Below are 21,176 nucleotides of genomic sequence, written 5' to 3'. Positions count from 1 at the left end.
GGACTTAAAGGGCCCCATGACTCTAAGATAGAGTAACCAAGAGAGACCAATTATCTCAATTTATTGATTACTGTTAGACTAATACATTGATTAAATCACATTCAGAACTTTGGCTGTAGGGAATTTGTTTGATACAGTAAAAATAATAGCATTTTTAGAGTGCCTACTCTGTGCCAGGTACGAGCCAATAAAACAAACATTTTTGAAGCAGCTAAATGTGAGGTGGATAAATCGCTGGACCTATCTGGAGTCAAACCTCAGACACTTACTAGCTGTGTGATCCTGGATAAGACTCACCCTCTATCTTCCTCAGTTTCCTTATCTGTAAAATGGATTTAATAATAGCACTCACCTCCCAGGCTTGTCATGATGATCAAATCAGATAATAATTGTAAAGCACTTAGTTAGCTATTATTATTATTACTTGAAGAAATTGAACCTCAGAGAGAAAAGATTTGCCTCAGATCACACAATGAATAACATCAGGTAACATCAGCATTTGCACCCTATTTTCCTGACTAAATCTAAGTCCTTTATCCACCATACCACTTTCTTCCTTAATGAAAGAAAATGGAAAAAAAATAAAAAAAAATACAGAAAATACCTCAGAGAAGATATGCAAAATATAGAGTGTTGGAAATCAAAAACATAAGGAAGAGGGTGATCATTTTTCCACACAATTAACAGAAAAACCCTACAGAGTCTACAAAAGGTGAGAATTTGTAGACAATTGGAAGGAAATACCTTTCAGCCTTCAGAATTACTGGTCTTCTTATAAAGAGAAAGGGCATTTGGCACTGGTCCGGGCTAAGCCCCTAAAGATTAGACAGGGTGTAACTCCAGTGATACTATAGGAAAGTAAACAGATGCCTGACAAAATAATAAGGGCAAAGGAGCAGGTTGGCAATGCATCAGAGCACAATGGGGTTCCACCCTTTTTCACCTTTGTTCTCAATTTCTTTTACAAACATGTGAGAACCCACCTACTTTAAGGGGAATTTTCCAGATGAATATTCTTGATCAGTTGTCAGTGAGTCACAGATCAAAGCTTCCCAACTGTCATCTCCCACCTCATTATCCATGACCAGTGTGAGAAGCCTGCCATGGCTAATGATTTGGGGATTAATGGAACAAGGAAGGTGACAGTTATTTCCCCTCTGCCTTGCTCAGGCCCCACCTAAGATATTGAATTCAGTTCTGGCTATCTAGCACTTAGCATGGTGCTTAGCACAGGGTAGGAGCTTAGTAAATGTTTATTGATTGATTACTACATTTGAAAAAAGGACACTAATAAGATCAAGGACTACCAGGATGGTAAAGAGATTAGTGACTATGTCATCCAACAATTTGCTGAGAGAACCAGTATTGTTTAATAAACAGTAGAGAAACCTAAAGGTCTAATTTACCTTTAAAATTACCTTTAACTTTAAAGTTACTAAAACTTTCCTTAAAATTACCTAGTACAAATACACCCAAAGAAGAAATCCACTTCCACAATTTCATCATGGTGATCTACCTTCAGCTAAGAGGCCATCCCATCCCATCCCACTGAATAGCTTTAATATTGAACAGATTTTCCTTACACGGAGCTGAAATCTACTTCTCTGATACTTGGGAACAATGCTGACAATTCGGCCCTATCAGCCCCTAACAAAGTAACTCAATTTCTTTTCTGTATGACAGTCCTTCAAATACTGAAGGGGACTTCTCATGGGTCCTCTGGATCTTCTTTCCTTCTAACTAAAAAGCCATAGGTTTTTAAACTGATCCTCATATGGCAGGGTCCCCTTCAAGATCTTTCCCCATTCTTATTATTATATACCCCAACTTGTCAATGTCCTTCATTAAATGTGGTCTACAAAACTGACCATGATAGTTCTAAAGCAGTCTGCCCTTAACTGGGGACTTCCACTCCACCCACTTCCATTCTAGACATTATTCCACTCTTTATTTTTTGATTTATGTCTTTTTTTAAAATTTGTGGAATAAAACAAGCATTTCCATAAAACAGTATGATAAAATGATGATTGTACATGAAACTACAAATCTATTATGCATAACTTGCTATTCTTTTCAAATATATTATCATGTAAATTTCTTTTTTTTCTTTTGTTCTTACTTTCCCTTCCTTACACCCCCAATAGCTACCATTAGACACAAATAGGGGTGTGTGTATGTATGTAAAATTGTTCTATACATATTTCTATTTATCAGTTTATTCTCTGGACGCAGATATCCTTCATATGTCTTATACAGTTAATTTGGGTATTTATAATAGACATAATAACTTATTCTCTGTAAATTCTTCCTAAAACAATATCACTGTTATTGTATACAATGTTCTCTTGATTCACCTCATTTTACTTTTCATTATTTCATGCAAGTCTTTCCTGTTTTTGTAAAATCATTGAGCACATACAGAATCAGTTGAGTATTGAGATCTATTTAACAAATAGGGAAGTAGGAGGAGAAAAGATTAAGTAAAGGTGGGAGAAGGACTGACAGAAGGGAGGACAGATCTGCGGAGGTAGTAGACAGAAGCAAAACACTGGTGAAGAGGGAAAGGATGAAAGAAGAAAAAGAACAAAGAGAGTTTGTAAGAAAAAAAAATCATTGAACTTAGCATTTCTTAAAGCACTTAGGATATTCTATTAGGATATTCTATCCTAATCATATACTGCAACTTGTTCAGCCATTCCCCGATTGATGGACATCCCTGCAATTTCCAATTCTTTGCCACCACAAAGAAAGCTATTATAAATGTTCTAGAACAAATAGGTTCTAATACATCTCTAATCACATCAGCCTTGTCATATGCTGCATTGATATATATTAAGTTTGTAGTCCATTAAAAGACCTAGAACTTTATAATGATGATGATAGCATGTATATACAATTTCAAGTTTTGCAAAGCATTCCATATGTCATCTCAATTGAGCTATACAGCAGTTCTATGCTATTATTATCCCCACTTCACAGATGAGGAAACTGAAGCTGAGAGAAATTAAATGACTCATTCAAGGTAATACAGATAGTTAATATGAGGCAGGATTTAAACTCAGCTCCTCCTGATTTCAAGTACAGGAACTATTATCTGGACATACCTCATTCACTACACACATAGCTGATTTTTTTGTTTGTTTTTAATACAAATGTAAGATATTACATTTACTAGCCGCCAGGTGGTGGCCCTGGTATCAGATCCAGGCCTCAGAAACTTACTACTTGTGTGATCCTTAATAAATCCCTTCATTAGTTTTATTCATTTGTAAACTGGGAGTCACTTGCCTCCCCAGGGATCAAATAAGCTCATAAATATATGGAACTTAGCATAGCATCTGGTACAGAGTAAGCACTATTGATTTTAGCTTGCTTTTAGACAAATAGGTGTAGATATATAGATTAATTGTATTATATAATTATATATTATTATATTATATATGTTATATGTAATATATTATATATAGATTAATTATATTATATATAAATATATAGATTAATTATATTATTAATTCAGTTAGATTCAGTCCATCCTTTTAGACCAGCCATTTTAGGTTCTCAAGATATTTTTGAATATCAGTTTTATTGTCTAGTGCATTAGCTATGTCTCCCAGATTTATTTTATATGAAAATTTGATGAGTATGCCATAAGCTTCACTAAAGTAATTGATGAAAAACATCAAACATGTTCTTTATCAGACTTTGACACCATATTTCAACTGCCTTCTGTGATGGCCCCATGGTTCCTTCCTCCTATCAGTGAGTTCCTCAATGAGCTTTCATTTAGAGGAAGGGTCCAGACCATGAATCTTTCACTGGACTGACTTCACCGCCGTGTCCCCTGCACAGGTGCCTTCTCTTCTCCTTTTCCTTCCCAGTTCCCTTTTACGTTTTGTCTTGCTTTCCTATAATGTAAGTTTCTTGTGGGTAATGACAATTTTTCTTTTTTCCTTTTATTTGTATATCTGCTCTCAGTTCCATAGCACATAGTATATGTTCAATAAGTGCTCATTGATTTGACTTGACAAAACCAAGGACAGATCTCTTGCATAGTCTTCCAAGTTGAAATTGAACTATTAATGATTTTATGTCATTAACTCCAAAACCACCTAAAAGTGATGTCATCTAGCCTGTGTCTGTCATGTCCATAAAGGTAGCATGACAAATTTTTATCAGATTTGTTGCTGATATCCAGGTACTCTATATGCACAGAATTCTTCTAATCTATCACTGTCTGAGAAAAGAACTATGGAAGAGGAGAAGATAAAGTTATCCTTGTACAACTTGTTCAAATGTAATTGGAGAAATGATCCCTTTCCTTTGTTAAAAATTATGATCTCTCCGCAACCATACCTATTCTGTTTCTATTGCTTCTCATGTCATTTAATTTCAGACTAAGTAGTGAATATTTTGTAATTATCCACTGTTTAGAATTATCTATACTACTTCTTCCCTCTATCATCATGGTCATTTTTCCCCAAGTATGTGATATTTTTAATTGTAATGAAATAAAATTTGAAAGTGGGTCTAAATCACTGTGGGACGGGGGATTGGCGAGGTAATTGTGACTTGCTCAAGGATACATAGCTAGTGTCAGTTGTCTTGAGGGAGAATTTGAATTCAGGTCCTCCTGACTCCAAGGCTCTATCCACTGTCCCTAATCATTTAAAAAAATAAACATGAATTGTAATAATATAACTATAGAGTGATTCGTTTTATTCACTGTTATTAGGAAATAGTCATTGCCCATACTCAGCATTCACTTACTGGAACCAAAGGAAAAAGCATGATAATGGCATTTCCTATCTCCCTTGCTTACCATACCTGGTACACCCAGAGCTGAATGGTTCTAATTGAATGTTCCTGGAACTGGCAGACTAAAAATTTCTACTGTAGCTTGAGCTCAACTCATAAGAAAAAAAGTCCATTCTTATGGAACTTATTAGCCAAACCGGTATATTTGTTTAGTCTAAAGGAGAAAATTAGAAGGAATATGATAGATGTCTCCAAGTAGTTGCAGGACTCTCATGAAAAAGATTTGTTCTCCTTGACTCCAAAGTGTAATTGCAGAGATGCAGATTCTAGCTTAACATGCTGACACATTTCCTAACAATCACAAGTGTTCTAAGAAGCTATTTGAAGAAGGAGTAGCAGATCCCCATCAGTGGAAACATTTGGGTAGAGACAAGATGAGGAGATGTGGAAGGCCTTCAGGAGCTCAGGTCTGAGTTGTGCTAGAGGTCCCTTCTATGGGCAGCTTATATGCAGTGGATAGAACGCAGGGACTGGGATAATGGAAAATTCATCTTTCTGAGTTTAAATCCAGCTTCAGGTACTTACGAGCTGTGTGATCCTGGGCAAGTTACTTCATTCTGTTTTCTTCAAATTTTCTCATCTTACATGAACTGGAGAAGGAAATGGCAAATCTCTACAATATTTTTACTAAGAAAACTACAAATGGGATCACGAGTTGGAAACAATTGATACAATCATTGAACAATAATTACAAAAGAGGTCCCTTCTAATTCTAGTGTTCTATGACATCCTGCCTCCCTCCCTAGGGCTATTTAAGTGATTAAGATGCCCGCAATTCTTTTCCCACTTAAGAAATTCTTTCTCATTCTGGGCTGTACAACCCTTCCATATTAGAATTATTTGGATTTCTTCAATTAGAGAAGACAAGGTAAGGAGGTGATCTAGAGTGCAATTCATGGAGTTGTGGCACGAAGGGCACTTCATTTTTTGTTCATAAATGCACTTTATTACAAATGCCAGACAACTTGGCTTTCTAGGGTCATATTAGGTAGGTTTCAATAAAGACTTTTGCCAGTAACACATTGTACAGGTTTGTCAAATATTATGAAAATTACATAAAATGTCACAAAGATAAATATTGATACATAGGCAGAACACTCTCAGCCAATAAAAGTCAGGCAGAGTCCCTCCAGGTTAAGGTTAATAATTTTCTTCTTAACCAGTTGCCATTGACCAGCCTATATCCTTCCTAGTTAGATTAATATCACCCATCAGGTGGTTTATACCTCCCACAGAAGTTCCAGACCCTATATTGCAGAGTTATGGTTGGCTATGAGACTCCAGAAAAGCCCTTGGCTCTGGCATTCCCTCAATGGTTGAGTTTATTATACACACTCATTCACATACATTTAAACTACTGCTGCTTAATTACTTCTAGACCTTCATCTACCATCTCCAAAATCCACCTCTAATCTAAGAAAAAGGCCTTCAGAGAGGATGTAGTTTGGCCCCACTGCAAAAAAGTGGAATAGGATATCTCAGGAAGTAATATCCAGTGCATCTCCACTGGAAGACTTCAAGAAAATAGGTAGATGGCTACTTTTTTTGAATTAGTAGAAGAAGCTTGTACTAGATAGAATTCTATAATTTTGTGATTATAGAGAAATTTTTTTTCCCTAGTAAAAGTAGGATACTTTAAGACCAGGATAATTCTTCCACTCAATCATACCTTTTGTACTTCCCACAAAGTGTCTTTCTCCAGTTAAAAGAAAGGTTTTGACAGATCTGATTATGTGTCTATCACCTTCTGAAAAAAGATGCTGGCTATTGCTTCTGAGCTTGGAGATCCTAGGCTTATCCCATCGTTGCTAATTTGGTCTAATTTTTATTGGTCTGTACCACCCTTTGTTTTCTACCTCTATTGCCACCTGATCAATTCAGGTAATTTGCTTACTCCTTTGAGGAATTCCTGTCTTCTTTCTCACATGAATGTTTGATCCACATTCTCTTTAATTCTCATTTATCACTTTTAGTTATCACCACTCCTTATTTTATAGATATGACCTCAAAAACTGTGCTCCCTTCATTCCCAAAGATCTATTTACAACATGACCCAACCTAGACCAACTTGGCCCAGTTCTGTCCCAACTGAAAGAGCTCCCAGAAAACACACTGGTTAATCCTGACTGAACTTGCCTATCCACACCAAGAGACAAAGAGTCAGATATTTAAAACAAAACAAAACAAAAACAAAGACTGTGCTCTATTTAATCTAAATAGGATAAGAGGATAAAACATAAAATACCAAATCTACCCTTAAGCCTATAAAATTGGGATGATTTAACCTTGGGTGGGGATTGTATGTCAAAGTCCTGACAATGAAAAATGAGTTCCCAAATTGTGCAAATAAAAGCTAGAACATCAGATTATTTAGTAGCCTGGACTCTACTGATTGACTAGATTACCTAATACTCTGTTGAGCCTGGACTTAACTGTTCCAGAATGGTCATTGGAGTTAAGCAAATGCATGAGAAGCCTGTTTAGTCTGGTGTGGTAGAGGGTTAAATTTCTTTTTTTTTTCATTAAAGCTTTTTATGATAGTTAAATTTCTAGTCAGAAAATCTGGGAGCAAATTTTGACAGTTGTAGACATTATTTGACCTTTTTTGTCCTAAACTACTCCAACTATAAAAGTGGGACAAACATTCTTGTGTTCTTAATTCACACAAAAATAAAACAAAAATACTGGAAATAAACTCTGGATTTAAGCAAAGAGTAAGTTTGAGATAAGCTCTTACTGGGTTTATCTAAGAAATCATGCTTGTAAACTTCAACAGGTTATATCAATATGAGTTGTCACACTGTATTTGCTGTGATTTCATCAACATAAGGTACTCTTCAGGAGGAAAGTCCTTCTACCAAAGCAAATCGGTGTTGTGCTAATTTCTGGTCTTAGAGAGTTTCCTGAGTGTATGTTGGCAGCCAGAGTCTGAGAATGTGACCTCAAATCTCACAATTAATGTAAACTACCTTAAGTAAATGTAAGCAGCAAGAGAAGCTTCAACTATCTCATGAGAACCCTTGCACATGACTCTGAATCCCTGGCACTGCACCTTCTTTGTTCTGTTTCTTTCTTTCTTTCTTTTTTTTTTCATTTTTAATTAATTAGAAAATAGAAAAAGAAAAAACTTGCTCTCATATGCACATTGGAATATAAGGGAAAATTCAAAATATAAAGCAATAAAATTTCCATTTCAAGAAAACCTATATAATAAATACTACACCTTTTATTAAGAGCTGTCCATCTTTTCTTTGCTTCTTTAGGAGATTTTCTTTTGTTCTCTGCTGTGCACTTTTTTGCTTTGTTCTTTTTTCCCTCTTCCTCCCTCCCCCAAGAAGGCTACAATTAAGCACATATATATTTATACATACATATATACATATACACATATACACATACATATATACATAGACATATATACATATATACAGACATCTCTAATCATAAAATACATTTACATATATATATTTTTGTAATGCCATACTATGCTCATTTGTCATTTTTCTTTGAAAGTAAATATCTTCCTTCATAAGTCCAAATCTTTTCATAATTTTCTAAATCCTTATTTTTTCTTATTATTATTTCTTACATACTACAACAATAGTCCAACCTTATACTTTCTAATTAGTTTAAATAATCTAAAACAATATTGATTAATATGGCTTAAATATAGCATAGTTTCCCTTTTTTGTGTTTTGATTAAATCTATTTTAGCTTTAAATTTGTCTGAGATCACAAATGCTACCCCTGCTTATTTTTTTTTTTTACCTAATCACTCAATCTTTGTTCTGTTTCTATATGTCTGGTTTGACTTAGGCATGGTGCAGGTATCCATCACACCACTCTGTCTTTCTGCTGCCAGGCTTTAGTCTCATGAGAAAAGTTCCCAAATAACCCAGAAAGTTCTAATAAATCCAACTTACACAATCAGGCTAGCATGGGCCCTCAGCATCCAAGTATGATCTCTGAGGGTTTGCATCCCTACAATTGGCATATCAGGGCAGAAGAGATCAACTACTTTACATTTGGCTTTACAATCAGTGTGGCTGGCAAGATAGTCTGCCCCCCTACAAATATTGTGTCCTGACACTGAAACACTGAGAAGAGACTTGCTCAGGGTTGTAGAGCCAGCATGGGAACAACCTGAGCCTTTACAAATACATTTTCCTGCCTTCAAAGTTAGCTCTCTCTCTATAACATTGAGCAGCTTCTCCAGTTGTTAATATTACTGCTGTTATTATTATTGCTATCATCATCATGATTGCCCAATGTCATGAATGTGGAGAAAGGTTATCATATTTACATCAGGGGGATTTCATTGAATTTTGCAGTTCCTAGAAAGCTCTGGGTGGAATCCATCTCTGGCTGTTGCCTGGACAAGAAAGAATGATTCCTGGAATAAAGCTTTTCTGGGCTTGTGAGAAGGGATCAAAGGACACATATTCAACTCACCTGCCATACTGCTCACATTGACAAACCTTCCTTTAGATTTCCGCAGGAGGGGTAAAAAGGCCTTGGTCACTTCCACAGCCCCAAAGAAGTTCACATCCATGCACTGTCTGTAGACGCTCATGGGAAGGAGTTCTCCATCTGCTAGAGTGCCCAAGATCCCGGCGTTGTTGATAACAGCCCACAATCCTAGGATAAAAAAGGGAATTTGGGGAAATGTGAAACAATTCCTGACACGAACAAGATAAAGGAAGTGAATGCTACCTTCAAAATCAAAATAGGTCTGTAGAAAGGAATGTAGAGACCATATAGTCCAGCTTCTCATTCTACAAATTAGGAGATTTAGGCCAAGAGATCCATGAGACTTAAAGGTTTACAAAGCATTTTATATGTATGTTAACTTGACTGAAGGTAAATACTAGGAATACAAAAGATAAAGAAAAAAAATTTTCTCTCAAGAAAGTCACATTCTAATGAGGAAGACAATCTAATATATAAATAATTATATACAATATAAATACAGAGTACATAGAAGAATGGCAAGTAGACCTGGATTCCTGACTCTACAATGCTTGGAGGGGAGTAATATATTAAATGACTGGACCGATAAGAAGGGGCCAAGTTGTAAAGAGCTTTAAATGTAAGTCACAGGAATTTTTGTTCGGTCCAACAGGGAACCAGTGAATTTTACTGAATATGCATTTGGCCATAGTGTGGTAGGTAGACCGAGTTGAGGGAGGCAGATCAAATTAAAAGGCTATTGTTGATATACAGGTGAAGGGATGAGGGCCTGAGTTGGAGACATGTGTGCATATAAAAAAGCAAAAATATGTGAGGGCAATTGAAAAGAAAGAAAGGATAAAACACAAGGAAATATTTTGGATTTTCATAATAAATAAAGGAGAATTATAGGAAGATACCGTACCTGGAAAAGGATAGTTTTGTCCTGAAATAATGGATTTTATTTTGAAAACACTGAATTTGGGAAGCCTGTGAGACAGACCCTTTGAAATGCCTAAGAGATAGGTGGTAACATGAGAATGGAGCTCAGAATAGAGACTAAGTCTAGATAAATGGATCTTCTACTCAGTTATCAGTCAAAATAATATGGCATATAAAAGGGGAGAAAGGGCATAGAATTTAAAATGAGAGTATACTGAGGAGGTGTCAATTTCTGTTAGGAGGATAGGGTCTCCTAGATTCAAAGTTGATCTGGGGGAGAAAAAGAGAAAGATCCCCACAGGGACCCATGGATTTTGAATAGAGCTCTCTACTTGGTTAAGACATAATAGCCTGTGTGGCCTTATGGCAGAATTAGCTCAACTATGAAGATAAGGTGCTTTACAGATACACATGTGTCTATGTTAGATAATGCTATTTCATCTCACCTCATATAGTATTATTTATTTATTATATGTCCAGGTGATTTGTGTAAAAGATAAAAGAGTATCAGGATACAATATAAGCCACAGAGAAAAGGTGATCCTAATTTCTCAAAGGTTTTGTCAGCATTGCTAATAAAAAAATGCCACAAGACTGAAACACAATACAACAGTTTCTTTTTTTTAAAAAAAAAAGTGAAAGAGGAATAGTGGAGACTATGGGTTAACAAACTTGAAATTTCTCACAAAGTCACAGAAGTAATTGCTAGTCAAATGGTTTATAACCACTGTGAAAAGGAGATAGTGATCAATAAAGACAAACATGGGTTCACTAAGAACAAGCCAGGCTAAACTCATCTCTTTTCTTGACAAGCTTGCAAGACTCATTTAGCAGAGAAATGTCACAGAAAAGACATTTGAATTTCAGCAAGACATTTACAAGGCCCTTAATGATAGCTTTGTGGGCAAACTCAAGAACTGTGGACTGGCTGAAAGTATTAGAAAGATTCACAGCTGGTTGAATGAGTACACTACACTCCTGCCTCCCTAAAAGAGGAGTTGATTAATGGTTTGATGTTAACCTGGAGGGTGGTCTCTAGTGTGATGTTAAAGGTACATTCTCAGTCATGTCTTATTCCATGGTTTTTTTGTTTTTTACCAATACGTTGAATTTAGATATGGATGACAGCTTCTCAGTCTTAGGAGATTTTAAGAAGATGTAAAGTAAGAATAATAACTAATAAGATGGATGATAGAAAAAAATAACCCAACAGGCTGAAACAATGGGTATCAATGAGCAAGATGAAATTTGATAACAAAAAAATATAAAGTTTACACTTAGTTTCAAAAAAGTAAAGTACAAAAGTGTAGAATTGGAAACATGGCTAAAAACATTTTGATTTAGAACAAGTTAGTAGTTTTTGATTGTAAGCTCAATACGAGTAATACAAATTATCTACTAAAAAAGCAAATGGGTCATTTTCATTAATGCCTTTCCAGAGGAAGTCCTATATACTATGTTGGATACCATCAATCCTGAGTGGAGGATTTACAGAAAAACGGATAAGATCACATAGATTAAGAACACAGGGATGAGTTGCAACCTGTAGCAGTGAACAGAGTAACCTTACTGTTGAGATCATAGATCCATTGAAAGGACCATGGGATCCTACATCTTAAGAAAAATTCTCAGAGATTATCTAGGCCAAACATTTTATTTTATCAATTAAAAAAAAAACACATGTGGAAAAAGTCTAGGCAAATGAAGTAATGTGCCCAAGATCACATAAGTATTGAACATCTGTGACAAGATTTGAACTCAGATCTTCTGGGTCCAGAGATAATGCTCTTTATATAGTATATGAACTTAATTGGAAAATTAGGAAAATGATAATCCTCTCTTTTGGTCAAAAATAATATTGGAAACTTTGTATATATGCATATATATAAACATATATATGCACAATACTTAAACATGTACATATTATCTCTCCAAATAGAATGTTAGCTCTTTGAGGGGCTTTTCATTCTTGTCATTGTATCCCCAGAACTTAGTATGGTGCCTGGAACATAGTAAGTACTTAACATAGGCTTGTTGAATGACTGATTTGTGTTTGTGCCATTATCTCTTTCCATCAAAGGTCTTACCCTGATGCCTCATTGCAGCATGGATGGAGATGAACCTAGATTCTCAAAGAGTGTGGCAATGGAGTATAAATCCCAACAAGTCCTAGAAAGATTTCTAGGGAATGACACAAGTGCTCATCACCAAAAGTTTGATCATAGCTGGATTTTTTTTTAGCTAATTTCAATGCAATTTTTTTTTAGCCAAGTCAACTCATCTAAGTCATTGGACAGAACACCTAAAGATCCAAAATCAATGGTCTAAGTCATTACCCCAAATTTTGAGGTTCATTCCTTAAGAAAAGAAATTATGTCTTATTTCTGTTAGAATCTCCATTGGGTACTAGCATACTAGACATTTAATCATTTTTTTCATTTTGATAGAAACTGGACTGCACCCAGCAGAGAATGACCAGGAAAGTAGAACATCAAAAAATTATATGAGAAATACTTAAAAGAATCAGGAGTATTTATTCTGTTTATTATTTATTCTATTCTCTAGCAGAGACCTTTCAGTTATTTAAAAAATAGTTAAGGAACTGTTACGTAAAAGAATTAGACAAGAGGGTAGATCTAGGATCAATGAGAGGAAGTTATACCCACTCTGAAAGGAAACAGCTTTCTAGTTATTATAATGTAGTGAGACATGATTTCATTGATATAGGGTAAGTCCCAAAAACTTTCTTCTACTAATGCAGCTTAGTACTTGTTCTGCATTTTATGATCTGAGGGAGGGGCGTTGAGAAGTTAACTAATTTGCTTACCATCACCGAGTATTTCATGCCAAGGAAGGAATATAAATGCTAACATTTATGCTTGTGACAATAGAATGGGCTGCCTTAGTGTGAGCATCCCTTCACAAGGAAGTGCTGAAGCAGAGGCTTATTGACACTCAGAAATATTGTGGAGACAATTATTGCATTAGGTGAAAGAATCTCTTCCGTAGTAGGATTCTAATGATTCTGTAACTAGTTGTATATTTACTTCCTGTTATCAGGAAAGATCTCCCTGTCCAAACTGCAAAGTAAACAGTTTCCCTCCAAACTGCTTCCCATTTATAGCCTATCAAATATTTATGTCATTTATTATCTGGAGGATGTGCCATTTTCCTAGAAAAATACCAGGCTCCTAATACCTGTGTGTTTCACCTTTTCTGCAATTTGAGCTTGAACTTCTTTGATCTGGGCTGGGTTCGTAATATCCATTTGGAAAACTGAGGTTCTCTTGGAGCAGCTCTTCTTCAATGCCTCAGCTCCAGGTCCTTTTTCATTCAGAACACCAACAAATACGGTGAATCCCAATTCATCCAAGTATTTTGTCAGGGCATGACCAATCCCAGAATCTCCACCTGAAAGCAACAGAGCAATTCAACAGATGAAGACCACAACCAGAACAAGCCCAAGAGAAAGCCTGTCTTCTTCAGCAGTAGTCCTTAGGGAAGAAAGGAGTATTTTAGCAAACTTTGGGGGTTGACCACTCAGGATTGGATCAAATTATTATTATTTTTATGTGATAGTTCAGAGAGATAATATTTCAGATCCCTTCTAATTCTAAATTTTGTAGTCTTATTGTAAGTCTCCTTTCTCCTCTCTCCCCTTGATAGGGAAGGCAACAGTCTGTTATCTATCAATTCTATAGAAAGATGTGATTATATTATTTTAGATTCCACCAAGACTTAGGATACTTGATGATTGGCTCAAGAGAATCTGGTATTGAAACATAGATGAATGAATTATATCCAGAGCGTCTTGATGACCGGTCCTAAATTCACAAGGGATTTTGCTGAAAATTCATTTTCATTTGGGGATCATTAGGGGTTCATAAAATTATGAGTTCATAACTCCAGCAACAGTGAATTAATGTCTCATTTTCCTCACATCCTATCCAACATTTGTCATTTTCCTTTTCTGCCCTATTAACTAATCTAATAGGTATAAGAAAGGACTTCAAAATTATTTTAATCTGCATTTTTTCAATCAATAGTGAGTTAGAATATTTTTTTCCCTTATGAATATAGATAGCTTTGATTATTTCATCTGAAATATCTTTTGATCATTTATCAATTGAGGAATGGATCTTATTTTTATACATTTGACTCAGTTCTCTATAAATTTAAGAAATGATATCTTTATCAGAGCAACTTGCTTCAAAAACTTTTCATGGTATAAATAAATAAATAAATAAGCAAATAAATAATTAATATAATATTTTTTCATGGTTATGATTGCTTACTGTATGTCCCTCTATCCTACTCCTCTGTTTATTCAATTCTCTTTCTCCTTTCATGATACCCCTACCCAAATCTGCTCACCCTTCTATCAACACCTCCCCTTCTCTTATCCCTCTTCCCACTTATTTTCCTATAGGGTAATACATATATCTATATCCAATTGAATGTGTATGTTATTCTCTCTTTGAGTCAATTCACATGAGAATAAAGTTCACTCACTCTCCCTTACTTTCTCTCTCTTCAGAAGCCTCCATTGCTTCTGCTGATTTAGTGGCTCCCAAGACCTACTCCAGATTTGCTGGGATTTGGTTTGTGCTGGCGACTGTACCAGCCTTTACTCCACTCTCATCTCTCTGAGATAGACCTTTCCTGCTGACTTTTTAAGTTGTCATGAACTGGAAAAATCACGTCATTCCATTTTTTGTGGGTTCTACAACTCTAGAATTTGTTATTTTTTATTTGAAGATATTTGGAGGAAGCTGGCAGAGAGCTCAGAAGAACCTCCAGCCTTTACTCCATCACTTTGGTTCTGCCTCCAAAATTCTCCTTTCTTCTGAATTTTCCTGTTACTATTAATTATCAGAATTACCCTCCCAGTCCCCTAGGTTCACATCTCTAGATGTCATCCTCAATTCCCTACTCTTTCTTTCATGTGCCATATCGAATTATTTTCCAAGTCCTGTGGACTCTACCTGTTTATTTATTGAGCTACTTCTTCTAATTTCTGAAGCTGTCATTTTCACATCTCTCATACACTTTTTTTTTCTCTCCTATGATACTACCATCACCTCAGCACAAGTCCTAATCACCTCACACCTGGATTCTAGGCAATAGCCTGACGGTTGATCTTCCCATTTAAAGTCTCTCCCCACTCCAATCCATCTTCCACTCATTTTCTAAAATGATCTTCCTAAACCATAAGTCTGATCACATTACCCTCTTCTTAAAAACTCCAATGATTCCCTATTATTTCCAATACCAATTTTAAAAACAGCTTTTTGACTTTAATTCATTCATAACCTGTTCCTCTCCCACCTGTCCAGTGTTCTTATATCTTATATACTCTGCAATGCTGTTCCTTGCAGAGATGTGCCATCTTCATACTAGATATTTCCATTGACTGTGCCCCATCTCTGGAATACTCTCCCTCTTCTTCTTTGCCTCCTGGATTCCCTGGCTTCCTTCAAACTGACTAATTCCTTCTCTTTGCTCCAATTTATCTTTTGTAGATCTTGTTAGCATAAACTTGTTCATATATTACACATCATTACATATTAAACTTGAGCTTTTTGAAAGGACTAACGCGTGAATTTTCTTTGTTTTGTTTTGTTGGGGCTGGTGGTAGTGGTAGTTTTGGTTTTGGTTTTTGCCTTTCTTTGTATTCTCAGTACTTAGTATAGTGCCTAATACATAGTAGATACCATATTAAAATAATAATAAATAATACTTATAATTAAATAATAAAATATACTTATTTTGACTTGACTCCAACAAATTTTTTTAAAAGAAAAAATATCTCTATATACCAAAAATATAAAACCTCTTTTCGTGATAACCAAAAATTGAAAATCAATGAAAGGAAAATAATCAATAATCAATGCCTTGAGTGTTTTGCTCTGTTTCCTTGCTAATCTTTTACTAGCTATAGTCATGAAGATAATAAATAACTGTGTGATTTATAATAAGAATATAGTCCCAGGTAAAAAACCTATGTGTAAGCAAACTATGATGCAATCCTATTTTAATTAACCTTAGAGTTATAACTAAATCATTGTAAAGTATGTCTCTTTAAGTATGTGACCATAATAATCATATCCATATATTAATCTTTATAACAAAAAAAAGAAAGCCCATAGGGGGCTAATTGAGACCTCAGGGAAAGAACAAATTTAAGCCCTCATAAAATAAGGACATGATGACCTGCAAAATTGTAATCTTGCATGAATCAGCTTCTAAGAACTTTGTGGCACCATATATGAATAAAAGACTTATAACTATGAATTTTGTATCTTTAGGATAAGGACATACTGGGCAAGCTACAGACCTTTGTTTCTCTTAATAAAGGTTGGTTTTATTTCTCAGAAAGGCTTCCCAAGTTTGTTTTTACACTAAGAAGAAATTCTCCCATTGAGAAATGGCTAAACAAATTACAGGAGATGCATATAATGGGGTATTATTATGCCATAAGAAATGGTGAAATAAAAATTTTAGAGAAAATTGGGAAGAACTTTAAGAACTCTTGTAGAATGAAGGAAAACAATTTAGATAATTATAATGTTATAGAGAAAAACATCTTTGAAAGATATTAGAATTCTGATCAACCTAATGATAACCGAGGAGTCCAAAAGAATAAAACTGAAATGCACCAATTGGCTTCTGAAAGCAAGAGGTGGTGAACTCAAAATTCAGAAAGACAGAAACATATTTTTTCAGCCATGGCTAATATGGGATTTGTTCTACTTATTTATTTACTCAACTGGGGGAAGTAATGAGAGGGATATATTATTTTTAAAACTCATTCCTTGGAAAATAAAAATAATAAGCTATTATTTTAAAAAAAAAGCAGGATTGATACAAGGCTCTGTTAGGGTAGAATCAATATTCATGACTTAATTCAGAAGCTCAGTGAGCTTAAGATTCACTTTGTCTGGGCTGGATATGTTGCTTTAGACATAGCTCTAATCATTTTTACTTTTTTGTATATTTATATGTTACATATGTTAACTATATATCTATATTAAATCAGTTTTTAAATTGATTTTCTCTTTCCTCTTGGCAGAGGAGAGGAAAGGAAAAGCAAACATGGGAGATGATCCTTAAGTACTCAAGAAGGTGGCAGTGGCAGAAGATGAAAATATGTCACTAAAAATTGGTTGAAGATGACCTCTGAACTCAGGGATCTTTGTGGCTCAGGAGCTAAGAAGGTCAAAAGGCTCAGTGACCTCAAGTTTAGGATTAGGAGCATGGTTGAATGGATACTAGATGTGTGCAGGACCAAGGTCATAAGGAGGCTTTAAAATTCTAAATCACTGTACAGAAGTAGAGAACCTGTGTTCAACTGAATCAACATGTCCCCAATCAAATTTCCTCTCTTCACACAAAATGTCCTTCCCTTGTTGTAAGTAGGCAAGTCTCCTTTTTATCAATTGTTAGATGGGGTATGAGGGTCTTATTCTGTTTCAGTCTCTAGTCTGAGATACAGCTTGACATTGTCATCCCCGGTCTGCCATACTGGCTATCCTCAGGTTGTGGGTGTTTTCCAGGTTTAACCTGGGAGGTAGGGAGAGGCTATCTATGGGAGCAAGAAAGTCCTAACACAGACTAGGGAGTCAGTCGGAAGTCCAATGAATCTGGGAACAATGGCTGAGCTTCTGAATCATCCCTTAAAGGGAGTGAGCCTCCCAACTGGCAAGGAAAGAATTTCCACCATAACTCCAGTTAGTTTCCTCACTCCTTTTTTGTAACTATCTCCTTTCCACTTCATCAGGTTTGAGTGAGGATTAAGTCTCATTTTGTTTACTGGGTTTCAGCATTTCTTTTAATAACATTTCTAGCCTTTCAGCACTTTTCATCCTCATGGATTCTTTTAAACAGAAGCCAAAATTAAGGAGTCACTGATGCCTTTGTCTCCCATCCAGAATGCCCTTGGGAACAATGAATGTAGCACTGAGGATTAAACACCACCCATCCTGACTCAGAGAGCTTTTAACACCACCTGAGATGCCCTAGTTAGGGAGCTCAGCCTTCCCCTTAACAGCTAGCCCTGAAGTGGTGATCAAGAAGAACAAACTCTTGAACTTTGGTCAGCCTTCAATAGAAATTCAAAATATGCATTTATTATTCTGTGCCAGGCCCTATGTTAAATGCTTCTACATATATTTGATTTCTTCATTTGATTCTTATAACAACCATATGAATGAGATAGGTGCTATTAGGGTTCCTATATTACAGATGAAGAAACTGAGGCAGGCAAAGATTAAGTAACTTGGCCAGGATCACATGCCTAATGTATGAGGCCAGATTTGAACTTGAGGGTCTTTCTGAATCCAGATTCGGAGTTTTATCTACTATACCATCTTACCCTAAGATGAGGTAGAAAGAATTGCAGGTTGATGAGCAAAAGCATAAAATAAATTAGTATTTGTAAATGCTTTGAAAATCTTAAATGTACTGTGTAAATGCTTGTTGTTGTTGTTGGAATAGATGGGAATGGATAGAGGGTTGCATTTGGAGTCAGAAGGACCTGAATTCAAATCTTTGCCTCACTCACTTGCTAATTTCTGGACAAGTCACTTAATCTCAGCCTCAGTTTCCTTATTTATAAGATGGAAAGGAGGGACATAAAGGAGGATCAAATGAGATAATAATTATAAAGCACTTTGAAAATCTTAAAGTACGAAAGCTTAACCTCCCTTCTTTTTCTTTTGCAAGGCAATTGGGGCGTGATAAGCGTCTGAGGCTGACTCTGAACTCAGGTCTTCCTGACTCCAGGGCAGTTCTCTATCCACTATACCATCTAGTTGCCACTAGCTATTTTTAATAAAGTCGACACAAATCGCTTTTATCATGATTCATCAATCACCCAACTTGAGCCTGAGCAGGCCTTTGGGAAGAAACTGCAATCCTTTGGGTTTGTTCACTAAAGAGGTGGTCAGCACCCTCCTCTCCCACTCCAAGTCCCTAGCTTATCTGTAAGCTAAGAGAAACTCCTTCCTAGCCTTAGTGCCAAACAATATCTGGGTGGATACTCTGGGTGAGACCCCTATCCCTGCAGCCTCCTGACTCCAGATCCAGTAGTGTATCCACTGCACCATCTAGCTGCCCAAATATATTGGAACCTCCTTAACTCCAGAATCCATTACTCCTTGGATTCAATACAAAAGTTTACATTTGGCCCAAACTCCCATCTGCTGCATTCTCTATCAGCAGATCAGATAGGGGTCATAAATCAGGGAACAAATCATTTCATTAGAACAGAATAGCTAAGTAAAGAGCAAAATAAATCCAATCATAGCATAATTCCCAAGACTTCTATTCTCCATCACTATCCAAATGAATGCAATTTCCCATAAATTCCTGTACTGGAATTCTAGAAATACCAATGAGTTAAGGGGAAATGTATTATATGATGACCATGAAACTTACTGAAACTGAGTCTCCTTGGCTCATAATCCAAAAACTAGTTGCATCTAACTGCTTCTCTGCTCTCCTTCTCTTAGCCTTTTAGAACTGGTTTGGGAATTAGCTAAAACCACTCAGCTACCTCTTCAGCTATTGTTCCCTGACATGCTTCCCTCTCTGTTCTGCATGCACAGCTATTCATTTCCTTTGAACTGTTGCTGTCATCTCCTAAAGTGGTTGTCTTCACAACATGTCTGTGTACATCTCCTTCTCTCCTCTGGCACAGACACTCATCACCCAATACTTGGACTGCTGCAAGAGCTTTCTGGGCAGTCTCTCTGCCTCATCTCTCCAATCCACTACAGTTCCCATTCAGCTATCAAAGTGAAGCACAGTTCTGAACTATGTCATTCTCTAATTTAATATCTTTATGATCTTTATAATCCCCAAGATTATTTATATAAAATACTGCTTGGATTTTTTTTGTTTTTTTTTTCTTAAAAGTATTTTTTTCCTAAATACATGTAAAGATAGTTTTCAAGATTCATTTTTGTTAGAGTTTGTGTTCCAAATTTTTCTTCCTCCTTCCCTTACCTCTACCCACCCAAGACAACAAGAAATCTGATATAGATTAAATATGGGCAAGCCTTTTTAAACATTTCTATATTTGTCATGTTGTGCAAGAAAAATCAGACCAAAAAGGAAAAAAAAAACATGACAAAGAAAAAAACAAACAAAAGGTGAAAATACTATGCTTGGGTCCACATCAGCCTCCAGAGTGTGTGATTGGCATTTTCCACCCCAAATCTATTAGAATTTGAGATGCCTTTGATCACCTCATTGTTGAAAAGAGCCAAGTCCATCACAGTTGATCATCATACAATCTTGTTGCTGTGTATGATTTTCTCTTGGTTCTGCTCACTTCACTCAGCATCAGTTCATGTAAGTTTTAAAATCTTTTATAACCCAGTTCTCTTGTACCTGTCTAGTCTTCTTACATCTTCCTTCCACCGTGTTCTTTGCAATCTAATAACATTTACCTTATTATACAAGTACATATCTTGTGCCAGCTCTTCCCAGTCCTTAACATAGTGCCTGGCATATAGTAAACCTTAATAAATTATTATTGACTGACCAAAAAAATCATACAGGCAGCTCAAAGAGTCACTCAAGTTTTAATTTTTTTCTTTCACTAAAGGTTCTCTAGGCTTTCCTGGTAGCTGAATTAGAAAGAATGAATTCTTTCCCTCCTTTCCCTGCCCCAGGATTCAGGCTGTATCCTTCCATTTCCATCCCTTCTATGAATCCCACACCTCCACTGAATTTTTCTGAAGCTGGGGATAAACACAGAGAGATTCTCTTTTCATTTGTTCTCCTCACTCCTCTCATAGCTCTGCAATTAGCATCAAGTCCAATGCAACTGAACTTGAAGATTTGATAAGCTTTTAGGAGACATTTAACTAATCTAGGTGCCTGTGGAAGGACTACTGACTTTTACTTTACATTGTGGCTTCCATAGCAGAGGTTATCCTTGACCCTATACTTTAAAGACCAGA

At 35.9% G+C, this 21,176-nt stretch overlaps 1 protein-coding gene across 1 annotated transcript in view; it reads right to left on the bottom strand.

Moving 5' to 3' along the window:
* HSD17B2 (hydroxysteroid 17-beta dehydrogenase 2) overlaps window positions 1–21,176 on the bottom strand; it is a 73,572-nt gene that overhangs the window by 18,157 nt on the left and 34,239 nt on the right. Inside the window, exons 2-3 of the mRNA XM_051976183.1 lie at window positions 13,405–13,617; window positions 9,268–9,453 (exon numbers count right to left, since the gene is read on the bottom strand). Of these exons, the coding sequence (XP_051832143.1) occupies window positions 9,268–9,453; window positions 13,405–13,617 (399 nt within the window). The remainder of the gene's footprint in view (window positions 1–9,267; window positions 9,454–13,404; window positions 13,618–21,176) is intronic.

The sequence above is a fragment of the Antechinus flavipes genome, chromosome 2 (assembly GCF_016432865.1).
Source record: "Antechinus flavipes isolate AdamAnt ecotype Samford, QLD, Australia chromosome 2, AdamAnt_v2, whole genome shotgun sequence".
Classification (NCBI taxonomy): domain Eukaryota; kingdom Metazoa; phylum Chordata; class Mammalia; order Dasyuromorphia; family Dasyuridae; genus Antechinus; species Antechinus flavipes.
The sequence above is the reverse complement of the archived record's forward strand: the minus strand, read 5'-3'. Positions and strand labels throughout refer to the sequence as shown.